Below are 23,841 nucleotides of genomic sequence, written 5' to 3'. Positions count from 1 at the left end.
AAGAAAGAAAGAAAGAGAGAGAGAAAGGAAGGAAGGAAGGAAGGAAGGAAAGAAAGGAGGGAGGGAGGGAAGGAAGGAAGAGGGAAGGAGGGAGGGATGGAGGGAAGGAAGGGGGAAGGAGGGAGGGAGGGAAGGAAGGAAGGAAGGAAGGAAGGAGAGAGAAGAAAGAGAAAGAAGGAAAGAAAGAAAGGGAAAGAGAGAGAAAGAAAGAGAAGGAAGGAAGGAAGGAAAGAAGGAAGGGAGGGAAAAGAAAAGAAAGAAAATCATTGTGATAAAAGGGAAGAGATGTTGGAGGACTTGAGCCTTACTGAAGTTATGCGAAACACTACTAGGAAATGATGATTCGTAACACTACTAGGAAATGATGATTCTTAACTGATGTACATAAAGTAATGACACTTGGCCTAAATCCAACAGTCTGCTGTGTGGGTGAAGGCTTGTGTGCCACTGCCGTCAGGAGCGAAGTACAGAGGTTGAAATGCCTTTTTCCCAATGCATTCTGTTGCTTTGCTTCACTTTTTTCAGATCTAAGGAGAGATGGGTCACTTTCTCCAGTGAACTCACAAAAAATCACCTTGCTGCTGCAGTCCCCAGCGGTCAAGTTCATCACCAACCCCGAGTTCTTCACTGTGCTGCATGCCAATTATGTGAGTGCCCTAAAATGCAGAGGGGGCAGCCTGGCTCGGCAAGACCCAAACACAGCTTTGTAAAGTCATCTGATAGATCTAAAAGGGTAGAATTTTAACATAAGCAAGAAAAAACAAAGAAAACAGCTCAGTCCACTCTTTTGACTATCCATGAGTCTCCCAAAAAGGAAAAAGGCTGGATTTGGGAATGCTGTTGCCTCTGGGTTTTTTTAAGGCTCAAATGTGTTAATGTCAGTGAACATGCTTTGGAAACAAACCTGTTTTTATTATTATTAAAATTTTAAAGGAGCAAGATTATGAATTGGCCAGATTCCCTTCAGCCTAATCATTTTATAAAATCATTTTCACTGATACAATTTTAAAGCACAGTTCTTCTAGGTAAATAACTAGGTTTCTTTTTGATATGGTTTTTTCAAATATCGTGCTGAAGTTAAATTTCATATGATTTTACATATGTAGTTTTTTCATTGCTTTTTTGGTATTTTCAAGAAAGCAATGGCATGATATCACTATATTCATTAATTTTTCCGTTCAACAAACATTTTCTGCGGTTCAGGCTCAGATCTAGGTGCTGGAGTTACAAAGACAGATTAAGGTGACACCTAAACAGTAGGAGCTCCCATTTTGAGGAGCAATGACGTGAAAAAGATCAGCCCAGTGTGACAGGACCAGGCCAAACTGAGGGAGGACAGAGTGCTCTGGGGGCGCCAGGGAGCATTCTTGGGGAGGCGGCTGAATTGAGTCCTGAAGGTCGAAAGTGGACAGGAAGAAGTCCAGGCAGAGGGACATCTGTAGAAAGGATGCACCCGTGAGGAGGCCTGGGGGATAAGTCCAGGGTGGTGAGTGTGGGTGGCTGGCAGAAGGGAGAGGGGAGGAGGGGCTGGAGATTGGGCAGCAGAACACCCCATAACTCATGCATAGGAGCCTGGATTTACTGCAGCAGGCCACAGGAACCAAGAGTAGCACTTGGGCTGCCTGACCAGGGGGGTTGATGATGCATTTTCTCTGGCAGAGTGTCAGGGAGAGACTGAGCTGAGGGGATTAAGACACAGGCTGATTCAACCGCTGAGTGAGAGATGATCTGGCTCTGACCTAAGGAAAGGGTGGGAGCATGGCAAGGAATGGCTCCATTCAGGGACATTTCTCATGGACTCAGCAGCACTTAGGTCCACCATGATCATGAGTGGGTGCAAGATGGAACTCAAGAAAGACAGCGTAGTTTCTGCTTTGGGCGCCTAGGTGAGGCAGTGACCCCACTAAGCTGGAGCTGGAGTTTGACTGGGTGATGGAGGGCGTGGCTGCGGAGCAGGGGATCAGTTTTTAGCAGGTTATTTCTGAGAAGCCTGTGGGATGCCCAGGGCTCGATTCCAAGCAGCTCCCCAGAGGTGTTGTGGGGGCCACAGGGAGAACGCACGTGGCACATGGCCATGCCCCAGCCCTGGGTGCAGGTGGCCCTGGGCCAGTAGGAGCCACTGGCCCAACCCTCCGTCTACACGTGGTCTGTTCTTTCACCCCTCTCACTACACACACACACACCAGCCCTGTGTACCGTCACATTGTCATTTCTTTCTTCATCTCTTCCCATCCTCCAACCCCCCTACACACACACACACATACACACACACACAAGTTTTTACATAGGGGTCAAAGAAATGACAGACCTCTCATGTCCAGCCTTCAATCCCCAGAGGCCCTAAATTAATGCTCCCCGTTTTAGACAGGTAGGAGAACCACAGGCAGACCTCAATAGTCAGAGAAGGGACCATGAAGGAGAGAGAGGAGTGAGGCTCAGGCAGGTAGGGGGAGGCCAAGGAGAGCCAGGCATGGCTGAGACAGCGAGAAAACCGTGTGGAGTCACACAGAGAGGTGGGCCGTGTCCCAAGCTGCACAGCACTCAGGTGGAACGGATGTCACAGATAGTCCATGTGGGCCCAGGGGGCATGATTCAATGCACATCCACTTTTTTTTTTTTTTTTTTTGAGACAAGGCCTTGCTCTGTTGTCCAGGCTGGAGTGCAACGGCACAATCATAGCTCACTGCAGCCTCTATTCTCAGACTCAGGTGATCCTCCCACCTCAGCCTCCCAAGTAGCTGGGATCACAAGCACGTGCCACCATGCCCAGCTAATTTTTAAAATTTTTTGTAGAGACCGGGTCTCGCTATGTAGCCCAGGCTGGTCTCGAATTCCTGGGTGTTCACTTCTTGAGCAAGAGCTCATTTTCTGAAGCCTCTACCTCACACTCACAATAAACTGCTGTGTCACAATCACACTTAGCAGTGTTAGGGTGCTCACAGTGTGCTTGCTCTATGTTTTTCCTAATCCCCTGCTCCTTACCCCATCTGCCCTGACCCGTCTCAGAGTGCCTACCGAGTCTTCACCAGTAGCACCTGCTTAAAGCACATGATTCTGAAAGTCCGACGGGATGCTCGCAATTTTGAACGCTACCAGCACAACCGGGACTTGGTGAATTTCATCAACATGTTCGCAGACACTCGGCTGGAACTGCCCCGGGGCTGGGAAATCAAAACGGACCAGCAGGGAAAGGTGAGTGTGACCCACGTGCGGGGCTTTCATCAAACAGGCTTCTTCCCCAAGGTGAAGACTAGCAAGGACATGAGGAGGAGAGTGTGGGGAGGAGTTATGTCTGAGAGGTGTGCTATCGGCCACCAGCAGTAAAGGGAGTGATAACCATCCACATCTGGGTTTCTCAACCTCAGCACTACTGTGGGGAATATCCTGTGCCTTACGGGACATTAGCAGCACTCCTAGCCCTCATGCCACTAGATACCAACTGTTGTGACATTGTTATGTGTTCCCTGTAATTAAGAACCACTGTCTACATTTTTTTTTAATTTAGGTTTGGAACGTGGAACCGAATTCTGTCCAATGACCTTTCGGTTGTTTGCCTCCTTAGACAGCTAACTCTCAGGGGATAAACTCATTGGTTAAATGCAGTGACATTGTTAGATTATTTGTTGTGATTTCCCTAATATACCTTAAGTTTTCCGTAAAACAGCCTAACAAGCAGGGTGGGGTGTGCCAGGCCCGTGTGATCTTCCTGGCTTACATTTTGCTTCTGTGTAATCTTAACCCAAACCAGGCCTTCCTGGCCATGCTTTAGAAGACCAGCTGAGTCTGAAAACAAGAAGGTTTTTCCCTAATCTTCATCAGCCATCTCGTTGTATTCAAAGGACAGGCCAAGTAATTTACTAGAACTGAACCTGTGTAACCTTCTATGAACTTTACCAGAGAGAATCCCTCCCTCTTTATGGTCCAAGGAACCAGAAGCTTTGCCTGCAGTCATGTCTGTGACGTGTCCTTTCCTCTGTGAACGTGAGCCTGCAAAGCCACGTTCCCCAAAGGGAGATGATGGGGCATCAATGTCCCCTCGAAGCCATGAGTCTGTCTCCTATAAACCCCTTAGTATGCCTCAGAACCTGGACTCTCTGGAGTGTGTGGGGAAAGAATGGGGGACTCATTACAAGTCCATTCATAAAATGAATCTCTACGACCAGCTCCTCTGTAACCAGGGATCAATTAGGGGAGGGGAAAGGACATGCCTTGTGTAGTAGAAAAGCCACTGTAGCCAGGATCTGCTCCCTGGGACCTTCTCATTGACTGGACGTGGCCTCTGTTGGGAGAGTGACAATGATTTGTATGTGGGGACTTGGTGATATGTATTAGGGTGGGAAAATGAAGCCTGAGCCAGAACAGAAAGTAAAGGAGTGGCTTATCAGAGCTGGGTTTCAGGTAGCCACGTTTACATTTATTGCTTAACCAGGATGCCAAGACGACACCACCATGTTCATCATGCAAACAGCACACACCAATGTGAACAGCTTGCCGAGCCTTGGATTTCCATGACTGCAGCTTTTGCACCAAGATAAGGATGACAGGGAGCACAGTGGAATGACAAGGAGGCTTCTCAATGCAATAAGCCCTGGTTCTCCGTGGTACACATGCAGATGATGTGACATCTCCTGGTCATCACACCAGCAGGGAAGCACAGAGATGCACTCTGAGAGTTTTGTTCCATTTGGGAATGCATATGAGGGAATTTCTGGCAAGACCTCTTCCCCCTAATTCTCTTTAGCAAGAAGATATCATACATGAGAAAGAAAAAATCTGAATTTGAAATGAGAAGCCTTTCAGTTATGACATAAACTAACTGTGTGCTTACACACACATGCATACACACACACACACAAATGGTCTCAGCAATTTCTTATTAATTGAACACACACACATACACAAATGGTCTCAGCAATTTCTTATTAATTGAACACACACACATACACACACTCATAGTTACAGAATGTCTAAGAGGCACACCATGTAGTGAATTGCTGGGGAAAGTAGCCTTAGACTTGCAATGTATTACCACAGTCCATAGGGTGGTCAGAGAGGAACAAAGGAGGATAGTGGGAAAAATACATTGGCCAGTCCATCTCAGTCTAAATACATGACCCTGTGCAAGTCACTCCACCTTTCTGAGCCTTAAAATAGCAACAGTAATGCCTACATTGCCTTCATGATTTTACAACCAGACAAATAAGTTAATAAGTTAATGAAGGAATGATTGTTAATATCATGACAGATTAGTAGTATCTACCACTTTCTCTTAATGTCCCCAAAAATAATCCAAGATCAAGATTGTGAAGTGGGGGAAATAAAAGAATATCTCATTGCCAAAGCCCATTGATGAGGGGAATAGATTGAGAAAAACATGTTTGGACTGTGTCTTACAGGTTTCACCCTCTAACTTGGAAAGGATATGCTGCACAGGAGGCTGAGAGTTAGGAATACAACTCACTGAACAATGGGGTGGCCATAGCTCACTATGCAAAAGCCATCTTCGTAGCTGGCCAGAGCAGGTCCTTGCCCCTCACCCTGGACAATCTGCTTCTTGCTTTATCTACACGTTCAAAGATGGCAACCTTTGCTTTTATCATCCACCATGGTAGGAAGTAGAAGGGATGGGCAGAGCTGTTTGGTGTCTTTGAATGCGTGGTCATCTCTACAAAGGGGACAGAGGTAAGGAGCTCAGAGCTCTGCTGCTTCAGGAGGACTGGGGCAAAGAACACCCTGGCATCTGACTCATCTGCCATCTTCAGAGTCTGAGAAAGGAGGACAGAGCCTTCTGCCCAATTTAATAGAGATTTCATGTGTGCCTCACACCTCATTCCAAGTCTAAGCTGAGGGAGGCAGTCACCATCAGAGAGGTAGGGCGATGGGCCCTATGGGTCCTATCTTGTGGCAGACATGAGACCAAGGCAGCCTCTGCTAAGGAATGAATAAATAAAATGAGAAGGGGCCTAGGAAGAGACACTACTGCAAGAAGCAAACAGAATCTTGGTCTGACAAAAAGCATGTCTTTTTTTCAGAAAGTATATTTTTTTCTCAGAAAATATAATTTTCTTTGGAAAATAGAACTATTTAAAAGACATCTATTCATCATCCATGAAATGGTACAGGAGCACATGACTTCTGTTATTAACTAAGAGGAAAAAGCCACAAACAGAAAACAAGCTGAGAGGAAACAGACATAAGTAGTCCGAAAATAGCTGTTTTAAGATTGCAGGGAAAAGCAAAAGGTAATAATAGCATAGGGATAAAACAGAGCAGCACTGATGCTATGTGAAATCTCATCACCGATATGGTGTATGAACATGGAAACAGCCCCTAAAGCAGAAGGAAGGGACCAGATTTCAATCAGTGGAGGAGACAGTAAAAAAAAAAGAAATGCAAAAGCTGAAAAAAGAAAAAACTTATCTTCTCTATGCCTATCCTAACCGTCCAAGTTAATACCACAACCTTCCCTGACCCCTAGGCCATGTGCTCCCCCATGTCACTTACACATTTATTAGGTTTACTGCTTATTGTCTGTTTCTTGTGGCAGGATTTTAAGCTTTTTGAGAACAGAAATCTTTGTTTTGCTCATTGATAAAACATCAAGGGCCAAGAATAATGCCTAGTATATAGTTGGCATTCAATAAATCTCTGTTGCACCAATGACTTATAGAGTTACCTGAGGGAAGAAACCAGAATACTAGGTATAGCAGGAATAATTAAATATTAATGTTAATTATATTAAATAAATATTAATTAAATATTAAAATTAAAACGTTGCTGATTTAAAACAAATTTTTTAGGTGAGCAGATTAATTGGGCTCACTAAATTACAGTAAAGGTAATTAAAATACATATATATCTACACATGTTCTGGAATGTCTTTAAATAGAAATTCTTTAAAAATCATATCAATATGCAGCCATGATAATATAAAAGTTACCTACAAAAGAATAGAAATCAGACAAACTTCAGATTTCCCATCCTAAAAATGAAACTAGAGAAATCCACAGAGCAATGACTCCAAGATATTGATGAGAAAAGATTGTAGCCCAGTAGTCCTAAATACAGACAATGATTGTCATTCATGGGTGAAGACAGAAAAACAACCTCATGTGCAAAATCAGAGCTTACCCTACTCTTTTACCCATCCTGATTGTTACAGTTTGATAGTTTGGATATGATTTGTTTGACCCCTTCAAATCTCACACTGGAATTTAATCCCCACTGTGGCAGTGTTGGAGGTGGGGCCTAGTAGAAGGTGTTTGGGTCACAGGGACAGATCCGTCAGGAAGGACTGGTGCCATCCTTGCAGCAATGAGTGAGTTCTCGCCTTATTAGTTCCCTCTAGAGCTGGTTGTTAAAAACAGCCTGGCACCCACCCCCTACCACCACTCTCTCTGGCTTCCTCTCTTACTTACCATGAAATCTCTGCACATGCTCCCCTTCACCCTCCACCGTGAGTGGAAGGAAGCAGCCTGGGGCTTTCCCCAGACACCCAGTCTTCCATTCAGCAGGAGCATGAGCCAAATAAACCTTTTTTCTTTAGAAATTTCTTGGTCTTAGGTATTCCTGTATAGCAACACAAACACGCTAAGACACTGATGAAACGCCAAAAGCCATTCTCCAGTTGGATCACTAACGAATCAAAGCACGACATTAATAGTGAGAAAATGATAGTATAAAAAGGACTAGTGGTGAGTATTTAAATCAATCAAATACATAAGTATAAATAAAAGTAATTGTTAAAATGCTTTAAAACATATTGGAAAAGTCTAAATAAAATATGGGAAAAGTTGTATAATACAAATGGAATAGTTGTATAATAACAGTCTGGATCAATATCACCGGACAGGAATTAAAAAAAAAAAAGTAAGGAAGTGAGAAGAGGGAAGATGAGCAGGGGAAGGAAAGTTATGCTGAGTTACTAGTTGGGCTCAAGGGGAGTAAAACTGGATCATTTAAAAAACAAAGGCTAAATATGGTAATCTGACAAGCTTAAAAGGCAATTGTTTGTACCGTTTAAAATAGAATTTTTCTCTTCCAAATTCCTTCAAAAGATAAAATCAAACAAAATAGAGTTTGTATGACAAAGCACACAAAAAATTGCAAAGAAGATGGAAATAATAAAAGTAAGATAACAAGTAAGTAAGTAAAGTAAAAAAGTAAGTAAAGCCAAGCATAACAGTTATGGCAATAGGTGGAAACATGATAAACTTAGGTACCAAAAGGAAAACACTCTCAGCTTTGGTAACAAACAGATCCAGTTTACGAAAAGACACACCTAAGAGGTGATTTAGAAAGTTTAGAAATAAAAGAATAAATATTAATATAGCGTGAAGACAATCACAGAAAAACCAGTGGTGATGTATTAATACAATACAAAGGGGAGTTTCAATCATAATCCTTAAATGGGCCAGGCGTGGTGGCTCACGCCTGTAATCCCAGCTCTTTCGGAGGCCGAGGTGGGCGGATCATGAGGTCAGTAGATGGAGACCATCCTGGCTAACATGGTGAAACCTCGTCTCTACTAAAAATACAAAAAATTAGCTGGGCGTGGTGGCGGGCACCTGTAGTCCCAGCTACTCGGGAGGCTGAGGCAGGAGAATGGCGTGAACCCGGGAGGCGGAGCTTGCAGTGAGCCGAGATCACGCCACTGCACTCCAGCCTGAGTGACAGAGCGAGACTCCGTCTCAAAATAAAAAATAAATAAATAAATAAAAATCCTTAAATGGGGGTCAAAGAAATATTTTATATTAATCAATGGCAAAATTAAGATAAAGATATAATAATCATGTACCTTATGAGCCAAATAATAACATATTATATTAAATAAAGAAAAATCAAGGAGAAATGAAAGGATATGAAAGACATACAGTCGTAGTAGGAAAATGTGTTTTATATCCATCAGTTTGACAGATTAAATAGACAAAATAATTTGAGATTTAAATAATATAACTTTATGTGAATTAAACATATTAATTCTTTTATTAGGAATAGAGTTTACATGAATGGATAAACAAAATGTGGTATATACCTGCAATGAAATGTTTGTCCTTACAAAGAAATGAAATTCTGACGCACGCTACAACATGAATGAACCTTGAAGACATTGTACTAAGTGAAATAAGCAAGACACAGAAGGACAAGAATTATGATTCCACTCATATGAGGAACCTGGAATAGATTTATAGAGATAGAAAGTAGATCAGAGGTTACCAGGTGCTTCAAGGAGTAGAAAATGAGGAGTTATTGTTTTGTGGATACAGTGTTTCAATTTGAGAAGGTGAAAAAGTGCTGGGGAAGGAGAGTGGCGATGGTTGCACAACCGTGAGAATTTATTATACTTAATACCACTGAACTGTACACTTAAAAATGGTTTTTGTTTTACGTATATTTTGCCACAACAACAAAAAAGAAAAAGGGCCCCAAAAATAAAGTTGACAACTTTTCATGATTGTTTTTGTAAGTGGTGATAGTCTATACTGCAAAGAAAACAAAAAAGCAGAATATAGCCAGGTCACATCCTATGGCCATATAGCAATAAAACTGAATTGTAAGTAAATTTAAGCACAATCATAAAAACAGAATCTTTGCCAGCTGGAAAGTAAAAGCAATGTTCTAGATGACTCTTGGGTTTAAAATAAAATAAAGACTTAGAAACCATTGAGAAATTGTTGAAAATACATGTGAACAATACTTAATAAAATATAGAAAGGATATACTCAAAGACTTAGTAGCATTAGGGAATTTCAGCTGATGACTTTAAGAAGTGTTTTTTAAAAATTACTTGATAAAAATTAAATATTTATTTATTTATTTATTTATTTATTTAGTGAGACTGAGTCTCGCTCTGTCTCCTAGACTGAAGTGCAGTGGCGTGATTACAGCTCACTGCAGCCTCGACTTCCTGTGCTCCAGCAATCTTCCCACCTCAGTCTCCCGAGTAGCTGGGACCACAGATGCAAGGCCACTACACCTAGCTTTTTTGGTATATTTTTGTATGTTTTTGGTAGAGACAGGTTTTCGCCATGTTGCCCAGGCTAGTCTCAAAACTCCCAAGCTCAAGAGATCCACCTGCTTTGGCCTCCCAAACTGCTGGGATTACAGGTGTGATGAATACACGTTTATATTTTAAAAACAAATACTCTTGGTAAACTAAGAATGTAAATATGTTTTCGTGACCTAATAAAGCCTCCTTTAAAACAGTGGACATCTTATTGTACAATCGGGCCTAGCAGTTTTCCCTTAAAAATCCAGAGTAAGAAAAGATTTCAACCACCACTTCTTATTTAACGTTGTTCTAGAAGTACTTACCAATATTACAAAAAAGGAGGTAAAAATAAAAGAGCCCTCCTAAAGAAGGAGACAAAATTAACATGATTTGCAATTAAAAATCAACGAGGATATACTTTAAAGAGTCATTTATTTGATGGAAGCATTTAATATGATGAGCAGACAAAAAGTAAATACACAAATAATAACTTTCCTGAGTACCAGCAATGAAGGGTTATAAAACATGATAGGAAAAGATACACTCAGAATAGCAACAGACAATATTAAATACCTATAAATCATCTTAACCAGAAATATGTGTCTTTCAGTAAAACAACTACAAAACTGTACTAAGAAAAAAATTCTTTAATAGACATGTTCAGAAATGGGAAATGGTTACACCAGCTGTCATAAGGAAAGAATTCTCTCCAAAATCATTTGCGGTCTCAAAGTGATTCTAAACAAAATCCCAACAGAACTATTTTTGGAACTTAATAAAATTAATATTAGTTCCTCTGGAAAAATGAAAACAGACAAGAATATGTAAGAAAATATTGGAAAAGAAGGAGGAAACTTGCCCTACAGACGTTAATAATTGGAATAGTGTGGTACCAGTGAAAAGCCTCAGGCCGCTGGAACAAATAAAATATCCTGAAACAGACAGTAGTATTTATAAGAAATTTATTTATAATAAAACAATAGGAAATGAATGGTTTGGAAAAATGAGCTCTCTGAGAAAAATATCAAACTACAACTTAATATTATACCAAAATAAGTTTCAGAAAGGTAAAGATTTAGTGTTAACGATTAACTCACCTAAACTAAAGCTAGAACAATATAGTTAAACACTTAACTGACCCCTGGAGAGGAATGATTGAGAGATTTGAATACATAGGAATATTAAAAATTCAGCATATTAGAAAATAAAGCAAACAAAAATCAAAAGCAAATTTGAAAGCAGATGTATAACTTAGCACTTGGATAATAAATAAGAAAACTTTAACATCCCAACAACAATAACAAAAAAGGGAACAGACATCGCAGGCAATACACTAAGGAAGGAATTGACTAATTAGCCTATGAGAAAATGTTTTTCTTTTGTAAATTCCCTGGGAAATTGTAATTCATCATTATTTACCATTTAACATTTCTAAGATTTCTTTCAAAATTACTATTTGTGAGAGCATTATAAAGAGGAAGATTCATGAACTAATGGTAACATGATAAATCTGGACAACTGTTGTGAAGATAGTTTATTAGTATGGATCAATAATCGTAAATATTTTTCTAACTTTAACCAAGTAATTAATTCAACTTTTAGAAATGCATACTAAACAATTGCCACAGATACACAAATATGAGGAACCTATTTAATTTAATTTATGAACATCTCAGCATGTATTTGAATAATGAAAAGTCTATTTTTAATATTTATTAGTTTAGCTTACACTTGTGTGTTTAAAATGCATGTTGATGCATTTTGTTTTTTCCCATTCCCATTTAAGTCTCATTCCATTTCCTTGTATTTTTGACGTCACTAGTGTCATTTTTTGAGTCCTCTACCAATTTTTCAAGGGTATGTCATCTTCAGTTCCAATTGAACATACAGCCCTTTTTGAATCTGTGTGGGATGCTATCTTGGGGAATTTTACTGCAAGTCACAAATATTGATTCGCATGATATTAGTAGTGTTGTTATTTACCTTTTTCCTGGGGGGTGTATTTTTATCTCAATTATGAAACTACTTCCTGTATGAGTTTTTGTAAAGCTCTTTAAACTGCTTGTTTACGGTGACATCCAATACTTGAAATTATAAGCTCGTACCTTCCAAGAATAATTTCTAAATCTGTATAAAATTTCTTTAACTACTTTTGTCAGGTAAACCTAAAAATATCTAAAACTAGCATTGATTGAGGTCATTTAAAGCTGATATGACTTCATCAAATATTACTGTTCGTTGAAAAGAGAGTAATTAAAAAGTTGTCTTATGGTACAAAGGGTTTTGTTGAAAAAAAAGGTGATAACTTTCTCTTTTATGAGAGATAATTTTAAATATAAAGAACAATGTTGCCATATATTGGAATATATATGGTACTCAGACATGGCACAAGGATTTATATTCAAGAGTGTTCGGCCAGGCTTGGTGGCTCACACCTGTAACCCCAGCACTATGGGAGGGCGAGGCGGGCAGATCACCTGAGGTCAGGAGCTCGAGACCAGCCTGACCAACACGGAGAAACCCCGTCTCTACTAAAAATACAAAATTAGCTGGGCGTGGGGGTGTGCGCCTGTAATCCCAGCTACTCAGGAGGCTGAGGCAGGAGAATCACTTGAACCCAGGAGGCAGAGGTTGCAGTGAGCCGAGATCGCACCACTGCACTCCAGCTTCGGTGACAGGCAACGAGAGTGAAACTCCATCTCAAAAAAAAAGTGTTCATTGAAGCATTATTTTAAAACAGTAAAAAAGTCAAATGTCTAACAATTAAGGGTACTAAAATTAATTGTTATACTTCCATCAAACAATATCATGTAGTCATTAAAATTCTCTGTTAAAAGAATATTTAATAATTTAGGGAAATACTTACAAAATAATACATGAAAAACCTCATAAAATTATAGATCTTGATGTGAAGAAAATATGTATATATTTGTATGTATAGAAAAGAAAAAACTAAGGAGGAAAAAATCAACAATTTTTTTGATTTGGGGTAATTTTTATTATCTTCTTTCTACTTTTTTATCTTTTTAAAGTTTTTTCTCAGTGAAAATATACACATTCTATAATAAAAAAGAGCATTTATCTTAAATGTAAATAAAATACTCTACAAATTATTAATTACTAGTATTATCTTAACCCAGTAAAGGCTCTATTGCTCTTACTTTCCATGTTGAATAAAGTATTATAGTCACTACTTAGAAACTCCATGTTTTATCTATGACTGATACTGCTTCATTCAGCTACTGAGCAAACAGGCACAGTGTCCTGTTCCCCATTTAGATCAGTGGTCTCCAACCTTTCTGACACCAGGGACCAGTTTTGTGGAAGACAATTTTTCCACCGATGGGAGGGTAGGGGATAGTTTTAGGAAGACAAGCTCATTACATTTATTATGCACTTTATTTGTATTATTATTACATTGTATCATATAAGGAAATAATCCTATAGCTCACCGTGATGTACAATCAGTGGGAGCCCTGAGCTGGTTTTCTGTGATTAGATGCTGCCATCTGGGGGTAATGAGAGACAGTGACAGATCATCAGGCATTAGATTCTCATAAGGAGTGTGCAACCTAGATCCCACACATGCGCAGTTCACAATGGGGTTTGTGCTCCTATGAGAATCTAATGGCACCGCTGATCTGACAGGAGGCGGAGCTCAGGTGGTAATGCTCACTCGCCCATGGCTCACCTCCTGCTGTGCAGCCAAGTTTTTAACCTGAACTAGATAGAGGAGTTTTGAGTAGATTAAAAAAGGAAGTAGGGGTAGGGGAGGCTGGGCAGAAATAAACCTGAGGCCCAGGCCCTGTAGCACTCCTGTATATTACTGACTCCATTTTGGCCTATTCTCACACATGGTGCTTTTCTCACTGGTCTGTTTGCAGTCTTTTTTCGTGGACCACAACAGTCGAGCTACCACTTTCATTGACCCCCGAATCCCTCTTCAGAATGGTCGTCTTCCCAATCATCTAACTCACCGACAGCACCTCCAGAGGCTCCGAAGTTACAGCGCTGGAGAGGTAACCCTCCCTACACCCCGCCCTACTGTTCACCAGTCACAGTCTCTGCCTCTTCCATGGGAGCAGAACAGTTCTTTAGTGGCTAGGATCTAGGGTTGCCTGCGCTGGAAGAGATTAAGCCATATGCACCCTACTTTGTAGAAGAATGATGACCGGGACACCCACTTAACAGCCCAGACCTGTCTTCGGTTACCTTTTCTGCCTTGCCTTTTGTCCCACACAATCACCACTACTAAAAACCTGTCTAGTTGAAAGGAAACTGAAAATGCAGTGTCAGGAGATCCCTACACTTATGGCTGGAGCTGTGCCTCCTGAGGCCTGTCATATGTGAATATTTGGAACTGCTATGTTATGTCTGACTAACTTTAAACTTCTACCTCTCCATAACATCCTAGAAAATACTTCAATAATGTATCCATGGACTAGAAACTAGGGGGAATTAACCAGGCCACAGGAAGTTGTGCTCTATTCCCACTCTATTCCCACTCTACCATGTGCTCTTTCCTTGGCAGCCCTTTGTGGCTACCATGAAAGGCTAAGGATCACTTCATTGCTTTTCTGAATTAGTATCTATATCCCATACTCTTCCTGCCCTTCTTTCTTGAGCCAAAACTCAAAACATAGCTCTTTTTTTGCTCCTGATCAGTTCCTGACAATATCATGAGCAAATTTCTTTTTATGTCCTAACTGACATTTCCCGAGTATCTGTGCCTTCTTTTTGCGGAAACCACCAGGACCTCAAGAGATGTGGCCTCTGAGAACTACTTCCCATAAAACAGCTTTTAGAATTGGATTATAATAAGGTTAAAAAATGAAAAATATGGAGTAGGAAGGAAAGGAATATATGTGTATGTAGGTGAGTGAGTTTGTGTGTGTGTGTGCGTGTGTGTGTGTGTATATATATACACACACATATATACACATATATATATATAGATACATATATGCCACAGTGAGTCATTCCAGGGAGAGCCAGGGAGTTTCTCTCCAGAGAAACTGGGAAGATAACAATTCACCCTGCAGCCACCTCCTCCAGATAGCAAACATAAGTCTCAAGGGAAGAGCCTATTGTTGATGTATCGGCATCGGTTATTTACCACTTTTTCAGAAGGAGTCCTGTGTATACTCTGAGAAACATAACTATTTCCAACCAGTGGCACTCATGGCTTAATGCCAGTGTGATAAAATGAATTTTTTTTCATGGAGTCGTCTTAAGTATCATTGTTTCAGGAGACTGCTGAAAGCATGCTAAATCTTTCTTTCTCCATATACATAAGGTGTATGTGACCAGGCAGAGAGGGAGTACTACACATCCCTGAGCATTACATGGGTGTCAGGATTTGCTAGATGCAGACGTGTTCAGAGACTACAGAAAGCAATGCCCCAGCTTCCCAGTTCAACATACATAGTCTCCCTCTCTGGTGGCATTCCTGTAACACTTCAAAAGGACAAGGTGGGTTGTCTTGAGATTATAGGGAATAAATTCAAAATTCTTCATGAACTTGAATATGCCTTTTAAATTTACTTAAAAAGTTCAAGTTCTTTAATCTCATTAAGACAATTTCAGTATCCACATAGGGTAACTACATGTGATAAAGTAGCTGAGTACTACAGACAGATTCACTGTCAATAAAACAGAAACTTCAGTTGTGCAAGATTAAGTCCCTAAAATACAGATCTCTTACAATTACAAGAAATTAGTCTGAAATGTAAATATTTAAAACCTTTCTAACTGAAAGAACAAGACTGAAACCATGGACACCACTTGCATTACCTGTTTTAAAACATGTGTTTGATGTGATTGAATAGCCCAAATAGAGTTAATTTAATGTCATTTAAATCATTAATATCATTTGCCATAACATGTATGGCAAAGTGCCATCTGTATCAGTTAAGAACTAGCTGGGGCCAGGTGTGATGGCTCACACCTGTAATCCCGGCACTTTGGGAGGTCGAGGCGGGCAGATCACGAGGTCAGGAAATCAAGACCATCCTGGTGAAACCCCATCTCTACTAAAATAATACAAAAAATTAGCCGGGCGTGGTGGTGGGTGCCTGTAGTCCCAGCTACTCGGGAGGCTGAGGCAGGAGAATGGCGTGAACCCCGGGAGGCAGAGCTTGCAGTGAGCTGAGATGGCGCCACTGCACTCCAGCCTGAGCGACACAGCGAGACTCCATCTCAAAAAAAAAAAAACAAAAAAAAAAAAAACAAAAAAAACTAGCTGGAAGACTCTAACACATACGATGAAAGGGCGTTGCTGTGCACCAGCCATCTGACTGCTTCCTAATGCATCCACCCTGACTGTTCGTCACATTTCCCAATCTCACTCATCCCTATGCCCATCCTCTCTCTTCTGGTAGCTTTTGGCTGATACAAGGGGACACCAAGAAAAGCAATGGAGAGAGAAGCCAAGAGGCAGAGGGTATCTGATCCAGAGGCAGTGCACCAGAGAAAACAAAGACTCGGCCTCTAAGAAAATAAATATGTGGTTCCTCCCACTGCAAGAGCCCTCAGCCTAGGGATAAGGAAACAGAGGGACTCTGGTATCAAAATAGAGCGGAGTGGGTGGTAGGAAATGTTGACTGCATTTGCTGTGAGTGATTTTGCTCAGCAAAAATTGATTCCATGCATGGCTTGCTATGAGCACTGTGGAATGCAAAGTATGAGACAATCCCTGCCTTAGAGAAGTTTGTATTCCACTTTTGAAGCCAGGCCAAAAATACATACAGAGTTAAGTAATGAGAGAAATCAGAATATGGTTGAGTGGCAAGAGAGATGTTAGGATAAGTGCCACAAAAGTTCAAAAGAAGCCAAGGAGAAGTATCTTTTAAAATAAGGTGCCTGGCCAGGCACAGTGACTCACGCCTGTAATGCAAACACTTTGGGAAGCTGAGATGGGAGGATCGCTTGAGCCTAGGAGTTTGTGACCAGCCTGGGCAGCACGGTGGGACCCTTTCTCTACAAAAAATTTAAAAATTAGTCAGGTGTGGTGGCGTGCACCTGTGCTCCCAGCTTCTCGGGAGGCTGAAGTGGGAGGATGGCTTGAGCCTGGGAGGTAGAGGCTGAAGCGAAATGTGTTCACACTACTGCACTCCAGCCTAGGCAACAGTGCAAGACTCTGTCTCAACAAAACAAAACAAATAAAAAAATAAAATAAGGTACCTGGCTAGAACTTGAAAACTGGTAGAATAGGTACAAAGGATGGGGAAGGGAAGCCTTACAGAGCGCAGCCTAAGCAAAGGTGCAGAGGTCGGGTTGAGAAAGGCTCACAGAGAGACAGTGACTAGTTCAGTCTGAGCCGAGCAGCAGGTTCCCACTTGCTGCGCCTTGGTTTTCAGAAAACTTTAGTGCTTCATGGAAGAGTTGGAACGTTTTTAAGGGACCACTGAATGAATTTGAGGAAAGTAATTGATTCACCCATTGTTTCAGGGTGAAATCATCTCTAAAACACATTTTGAGAGATGGGGAAAGACTCTTGGCATTTGGGGTAGGACAATTCTCTGATGTGTGGAATCATCCCATTACATTGCAGGACCTTTTTTTCCTGACCCCATCCGTTAAATGTCAGGAGTGCCCCCACTTCCCCAAGTCATTATGACAAAACAAAACAGAACAGCCCCCCAGCATTTCCACACACCCATAGATGGTAGCATTACCCCAGTGAAGAACCATTATTTTACAGTCCAGTAAACTGAAATACCAAGAGCTCACTTCACATAGGGAGTTCAGGACCACAGCTCAGGTTTCCTAACAGCCATCCATGCAAACTCTTTTTTTTTTTTTTTTTTTTTGAGCTAGAGTCTCACTCTGTCACCCAGGCTGGAGTGCAGTGGTACGATCTCGGCTCACTGCAACCTCTGCCTCCTGGGTTCAAGCGATTCTCCTGCCTCAGCCTCCCAAATAGTTGGGATTACAGGCGTGCACCACCACACCTGCCTAATTTTTCTATTTTTAGTAGAGACGGGGTTTCACCATGTTGGCCAGACTGGTCTCGAACTCTTGACCTCAAGTGATCTGCCTGCCTCGGCCTCCCAAAGTGCTGGGATTACAGACGTGAGCCACCACGCCCAGCCACAAACTTATATTTTTAAAAGAAGACCATGAAAGCCAAGAAGAGGAAGGGCTGTGGCAAAGAGGGATTCGAGAGAGGCCTGCTGGAGACCACTGCCACAATCAGATGGAAGGGGATGAGACCGAGTTGAGGTGACAAGGAGAAAAAAAGGGCAGCCCATGGGGAGAAGCCTCAAGGAAGTCGGGGGGTGTGGAGGAAAAAGTCACTGGGACTTCAGTCTGCAGACAGGCGTTCCAGCTCCGGCATGTCCACAGAGGAGCTGAGTATCAATCATTGTTCATTCCTCCCCTGCCAGGGACCCCAGCTTCCTCTGCAAATGGGTGACCACTAACGTGTGTTCCAGCTGTGTGATTCTCAGAGTCTTTGGGGCTTGATTCCACGTCTTCAGGACCGCATAACTAAGAGTCCCATTAACAACATAGAGCTAAGAGGAGCAGGAAAGGCAGGACGGGAGGAAGGCAGGTTTGTCTTTAGGCAAGTTGATAATGTGTGTGAAAATAGCAGGATATCTGATTAGGTATGACCGTTAAACAGATGGAAATATGAGATTTAGGAATCATCGATGGGTTATTTCCATAATCCATTATTTTTGTGTGTCCCGTATCACAGGCAATAGGGAATTAACTATAGATATTTCTTAGACTACAACTTACAAGTGTGGGTATTTTCTGTTCACCTACATAAGCCATTCTCTTTAGTGTTATTCAGCAGTTGATTTTTTTATAAATTGCGTGTAAGCACAGAATTAAAATGAGTTTCTATATTAAGGATCCTAAATGGTAAAATGTTTTTCTTCAAACCCCAATGGCAGATTATTAATAGAAACGTTGTTAAAAATCTTTTGGATTGTCCTTTACCTCACCTGGAAAATTTTCAGACAGATTCCTGAAAGCAGTTATTATGAATATAGGATTTATACATAAAAAGATCATTATTTGACACTTTCACTTGCATTTTAAGGCAGAGGCACATCTGTCTGTAATATATTCAAGCACCAGCAAAGTAGGCCTTATCTCTCCTCAGAATGTGTGACCAGCATAGGTCACAGATAAGTGGAGTGCTATGAATCCTGGATCCCATCTTAGCAAGGAAATCACGAAAGGGTAACACATTTGTCTTGTTTACACTGCAATTCCTAATATAAGTTGACATCAATAAGGAAGGATAAGCAGAGCACATAATTTTCATTTCTTTTGCCATCTTATCTTGGTCAGGTTAGAAAATCGTTAGTCATATAAAATTTCTGGAAGGTACACACCCAAAAAAAAGCTTGACAGTGACTGCCTCAGGAAAGGGCAAGAGTCTGACAGGGAAGAGAAACTTGCTTGTCACTTTAGAAGCAGAAGTCACTCTTAGTCATTCTTTGCAGTGAGCTTCTTTGATGGCAGAAGTCATTTCATTGGCTCTGGTGACATGGAGGAATCTTCATTCAGGAAGCTTGCTTTTGGGGAGAGTAATTGCTGCATTGCTTCTTAAAATTGGTCATTTTCCTCTTGGTTCAATGTAACCTGCACTTGATCACAGGTATGGCTGGAAGTTTGTAAAATTCAGACACCTTTGAAAATAAACTGTTTAATTACAGTCATACATCACTTAACAGCAGGGATACATTCTGAAAATGTTGTTGTTAGGCAATCTTGTCACTGTGGACATCCTAGAGTGCGCTTACACAAACCTAGATGGTATAGCCTACCACACACCTAGGCTATACGGTATGGCTATGGCTCCCAGGCTGCAAACCTGTACAGCATATTAACTGTACAGAATCCTGTAGGCAGTTGTAACACAATGGTATTTGTGCCTCTAAACATATCTAAACATAGAAAAGGTAAAGTAAAAATACAATATAAAAGATTTAAAAAATAGTACACCTGTATAGGATACTTACAGTGAATGGAGCTTGAAGGACTGGAAGTTGCTCTGGGTGAGTCAGTGAGTGAGTGACTGTGAGGCCTAGGACATTACTGTACACTACTATAGAATATAAACACTGAGCACTTAGGCTACACTAAATTTTTTTTATTATTATACTTTAAGTTCTGGGGTACATGTTTACAACGCGCAGGTTTGTTACATTTGTATGCATGTGCCATGTGGGTTTGCTGTACCCATTAACTCGTCATTTACATTAGGTATTTCTCCTAATGCTCTTCCTCCTCCAGCCCCAAACCCCACTACAGGCCCCTGTGTGTCATGTTCCCCTCCCTGTGTCCACGTGTTCTCATTGTTCAACTCCTACTTATGAGTGAGAACATGAGGTGTTTGGTTTTCTCTTCTTGTGTTATTTTGCTGAGAATGATGGTTTCCAGTTTCATCCGTTTCATCCATGTCCCTGCAAAGGACATGAACTCATCCTTTATTATGGCTGCATAGTATTCCATGGTGTATATGTGCCACATTTTCTTTATCCAGTCTATGGTTGATGGGCATTTGGGTTGGTTCGATTTTTTTTTTTTTTTTTTTTTTTTTTTTTTTGAGATGGAGTCTCACCCTGTCTCCCAGGCTGGAGTGCAGTGGCACGATCTTGGCTCGCTGCAAACTCCTCCTCCTGGGTTCAAGCGATTCTTCTGTCTCAGCCTCCTGAGTAGCTGGGGCTACAGGCACGCACCACTACACCCGGCTAATTTTTTGTATCTTTAGTAGAGACGGGGTTTCACCATGTTGGCCAGGCTGGTCTCGAACTCCTGACCTCATGATCCACCTGCCTCGGCCTCCCAAAGTGCTGGGATTACAGGTGTGAGCCACCGTGCCTGGCCTAAATTTATTTTTTTAAAGCAATTACACCTGACATTGTGACAGCTATGACATGACCAGTGATAGGACTTTTTCGGCTCTATTATAAGCTTATGGGAACACCATTGCCTATGCATCCTTTGTTGACTGAAACATCGCTATGTGGCGCATCACTGTATGAACAATATGTAATGAATGCAGAATACAGACACAGATGGAAAAGCATAATTCCCCATCTGGAGACACAGGTACACATAAAAATAAAGACATTAGATTCTGTTGTCTGTGGTTCTATATCCTAGTGCCTCGTAGACAGTTTCCACACCATTAACATTTTTCTATAATATTTAATCACATGGATCTACCATCATTTAACACAAGCCTTTCTTGAACATGATGTTTATTGCCTGCTTTTTATTATAAAAATATTGAACAACTCAAATATCTCTCTTTTGTTTCCTTAAGATAATTCTGACAACTTTGTTAATGATCTATTTTCAGAACACAGAAGGAATCTAGAGATGAATGTAAATTCATCCTTTGAGCCCTTCCTGTGAACTTGCTACATTTTTTTTTATCATCAAGTCTCCAGTGTTTGCAGAGAGAGAGTTAGCTGATTATTAACCCAAATTCAGTCTAAAACATGCAATTTTCAATCACAGCTTTAAGGAAACCCACAAGTGTACATTTCCAAATTGCAATGCTGAAGAGCAGCTTGTTTACCAGTTGCTGAAAACTATTTTCTGAGGATATCTATTTTGTTTTGTCTGGAGAGCTAAATGTTTGAAGTTTTCACATTTACAATTATGATGAAAGTGATCGATATCAAAAGAAAAAGAAATCCTAAAAGTAGTCCCTACTTCAAACTGGGTTTTACCCAATTATGGAAGAGTTGTTGCAGCATGTCTGGGGAAAGGCAGGCCACCAGGGGCTCTCTCTCCCCTTGCTCACCCCTTACCACATGTGCCCACACACGCACGTACACCCCTGAGAAACTTAATACGACCAAAGGGGTCAAATGCCAGGAAATTAGAGTCATGTCATTTTGGTTTTAAATGGAAAATCAGTCCTGTAGTCATTTTCTGACCTTAGGAAAACAAAGCAGGCCGGGGATGGTGGCTCACACCTGTAATCCCAGCACTTTGGGAGGCCAGGGCAGGAGGATCTCTTGAAGCCAGGAGTTCAAGACCAGCCTGGGCAACATAGCAAGAACCCATCTCTACAAAAACATTTTTAAAATTAGCTGGGCACAGTGGTGTGTGCCTATAGTCCCTGCTGTTCAGGAGGCTGAGGCAGGAAGATTGCTTGGGCCCAGGAGTTTGAGCTTGTAGTGAGCTATGATTGCACCACTACACTCCAGCCTGGATAACAGAGACTGTCTCAAAAAAAAGAAAGAGAGAGAGAGAGAAAGAAAACAGAAAGAAAGAAAGCCAGCCAGCCAGCCAGGCAGGCACAGTGGCTAAAGCCTGTAATCCCAGCACTTTGGGAGGCCGAGGCGGGCAGATCACCTGAGGTCAGGAGTTCAAAACTAGCCTGGCCAACATGGTAAAACACCATCTCTACTAAAAATAGAAAAATTAGCCGGGCGTGGTGGTGCATGCCTGTAATCTCAACTACTCGGGAGGCTAAGGCATGAGAATCTCTTGAACCCGGGAGGCAGAGGTTGCAGTGAGCCAAGATTGCGCCACTGCACTCCAGCCTAGGCAATAGAGCGAGACTCCATCTCAAAAAAGAAAGAAAGAGAAAGGAAGGAAGGAAGGAAGGAAGGAAGGAAGGGAGGGAGGGAGGGAGGGAGGGAGGGAGGGAAGAAGAAAGAAAGAAGGAAGGAAGGAAGGAAGGAAGGAAGGAAGGAAGGAAGGAAGGAAGGAAGGAAGGAAGGAAGGAAGAAAGAAAGAAAGAAGAAGGAAAGAAAAGAAAGAAAGCCAGCCATATTGGCATCCTGTTTGCAGTGAGATTCAAATCAGTCACTCAGTTGCTATCAGACGTCCCTCAGGATGGATTGTTTAGTACCACTACAGGGCTTCAAGGATCCTAGCACATACTAAATCCTAGTTCAAACAGACCCTCGGAATTTCCTCCAGCCCTGCCTGAAACGGTCTTCATTGCTGTCCATTCCTGGGCCCCTTGTTGGAGAAGGGTGTTTATATCCAACCCTCCTGTCCTCCAGACTCTGGTCTATGAGCCATCCAGTACCAACCAACCCTTTGCAGACATTTCTGTGGCTCAGGGATGCAACAAGCCGTATCTCCCCCTGTGTTATTTCCTCTATCACACTCATATTAGGCCTGAAGAATGTTTGTCAGTCAGTCATCTGCCTTTGGGCTAGCTGGACTTCAGCTGGTTTCTGAAGTTTTTCAATCTGGCTCAGTTTTACCCGTGAGTGGGTGACCTCAGAAGTAGGCACCATTAATGAATTTCCTGTGAGGGCCAGAAATAGAAGTGAGCCTCTTTCTGTTTCAAAGCCTTATTCATTTCTGGGTGATGCCCTGACAGTTAGACACTTTCACTCAGGGCAAAACAACAAATGTCTCCTGAGTTCAGTGCACAGCCAAGCCTTCCCGAGCTCAGCCAGCAGATCTGGCTGTTTCCCCAGTTTCCCTCTGTAATTTATCACTTAGATAACCTTCAGCTGGTGGGTCTCTGAGAATTCTGTCTTTACAAGATCAATAATATTTTAAATACACATTAAGGCAAACTGACATGATTCCCTCCAAGAAAAAGAGGCTTATAATTTCAATCCCAGAAAGCCTTTACGTATTTATTTATTTATCTATTCATGGAGAAAAAAGAGAAGTATGAGGATTCAATACTGCATAGTTTATTGATCAGCAAACTTTTCTTTCATCTTTTGCTTTGTAACATTTGAGACTGGAATGTGCTGCTGCAGAAATACCAGCTTCTAAACCCTGGTGTCTGGCTTTGCCAGCTAAGCAGAGCTGAGATCTAATGACATCAAAGTGAGAAGTCCACCAAAGTGGCACAGAATCTATTCCCTTGTCCTTCAAGTAGGCCATGGGCAATAAGA

General features: G+C 41.5%; 1 protein-coding gene across 10 annotated transcripts in view; it reads left to right on the top strand.

The window, feature by feature from the left end:
* The window catches only part of HECW1 (HECT, C2 and WW domain containing E3 ubiquitin protein ligase 1), a 456,699-nt gene that overhangs the window by 360,145 nt on the left and 72,713 nt on the right, over window positions 1-23,841 (top strand). For all 10 annotated transcript variants that reach the window (XM_054558880.2, XM_054558879.2, XM_054558881.2 and 7 more), the window contains 3 exon segments: window positions 526-647; window positions 3,007-3,192; window positions 13,876-14,010. In XM_054558880.2, coding sequence (XP_054414855.1) covers window positions 526-647; window positions 3,007-3,192; window positions 13,876-14,010 — 443 coding nt within the window.

This window comes from Pongo abelii, chromosome 6 (genome assembly GCF_028885655.2).
Source record: "Pongo abelii isolate AG06213 chromosome 6, NHGRI_mPonAbe1-v2.0_pri, whole genome shotgun sequence".
Taxonomy (NCBI): domain Eukaryota; kingdom Metazoa; phylum Chordata; class Mammalia; order Primates; family Hominidae; genus Pongo; species Pongo abelii.
This window is presented reverse-complemented; position numbering and strand designations above follow the sequence as displayed.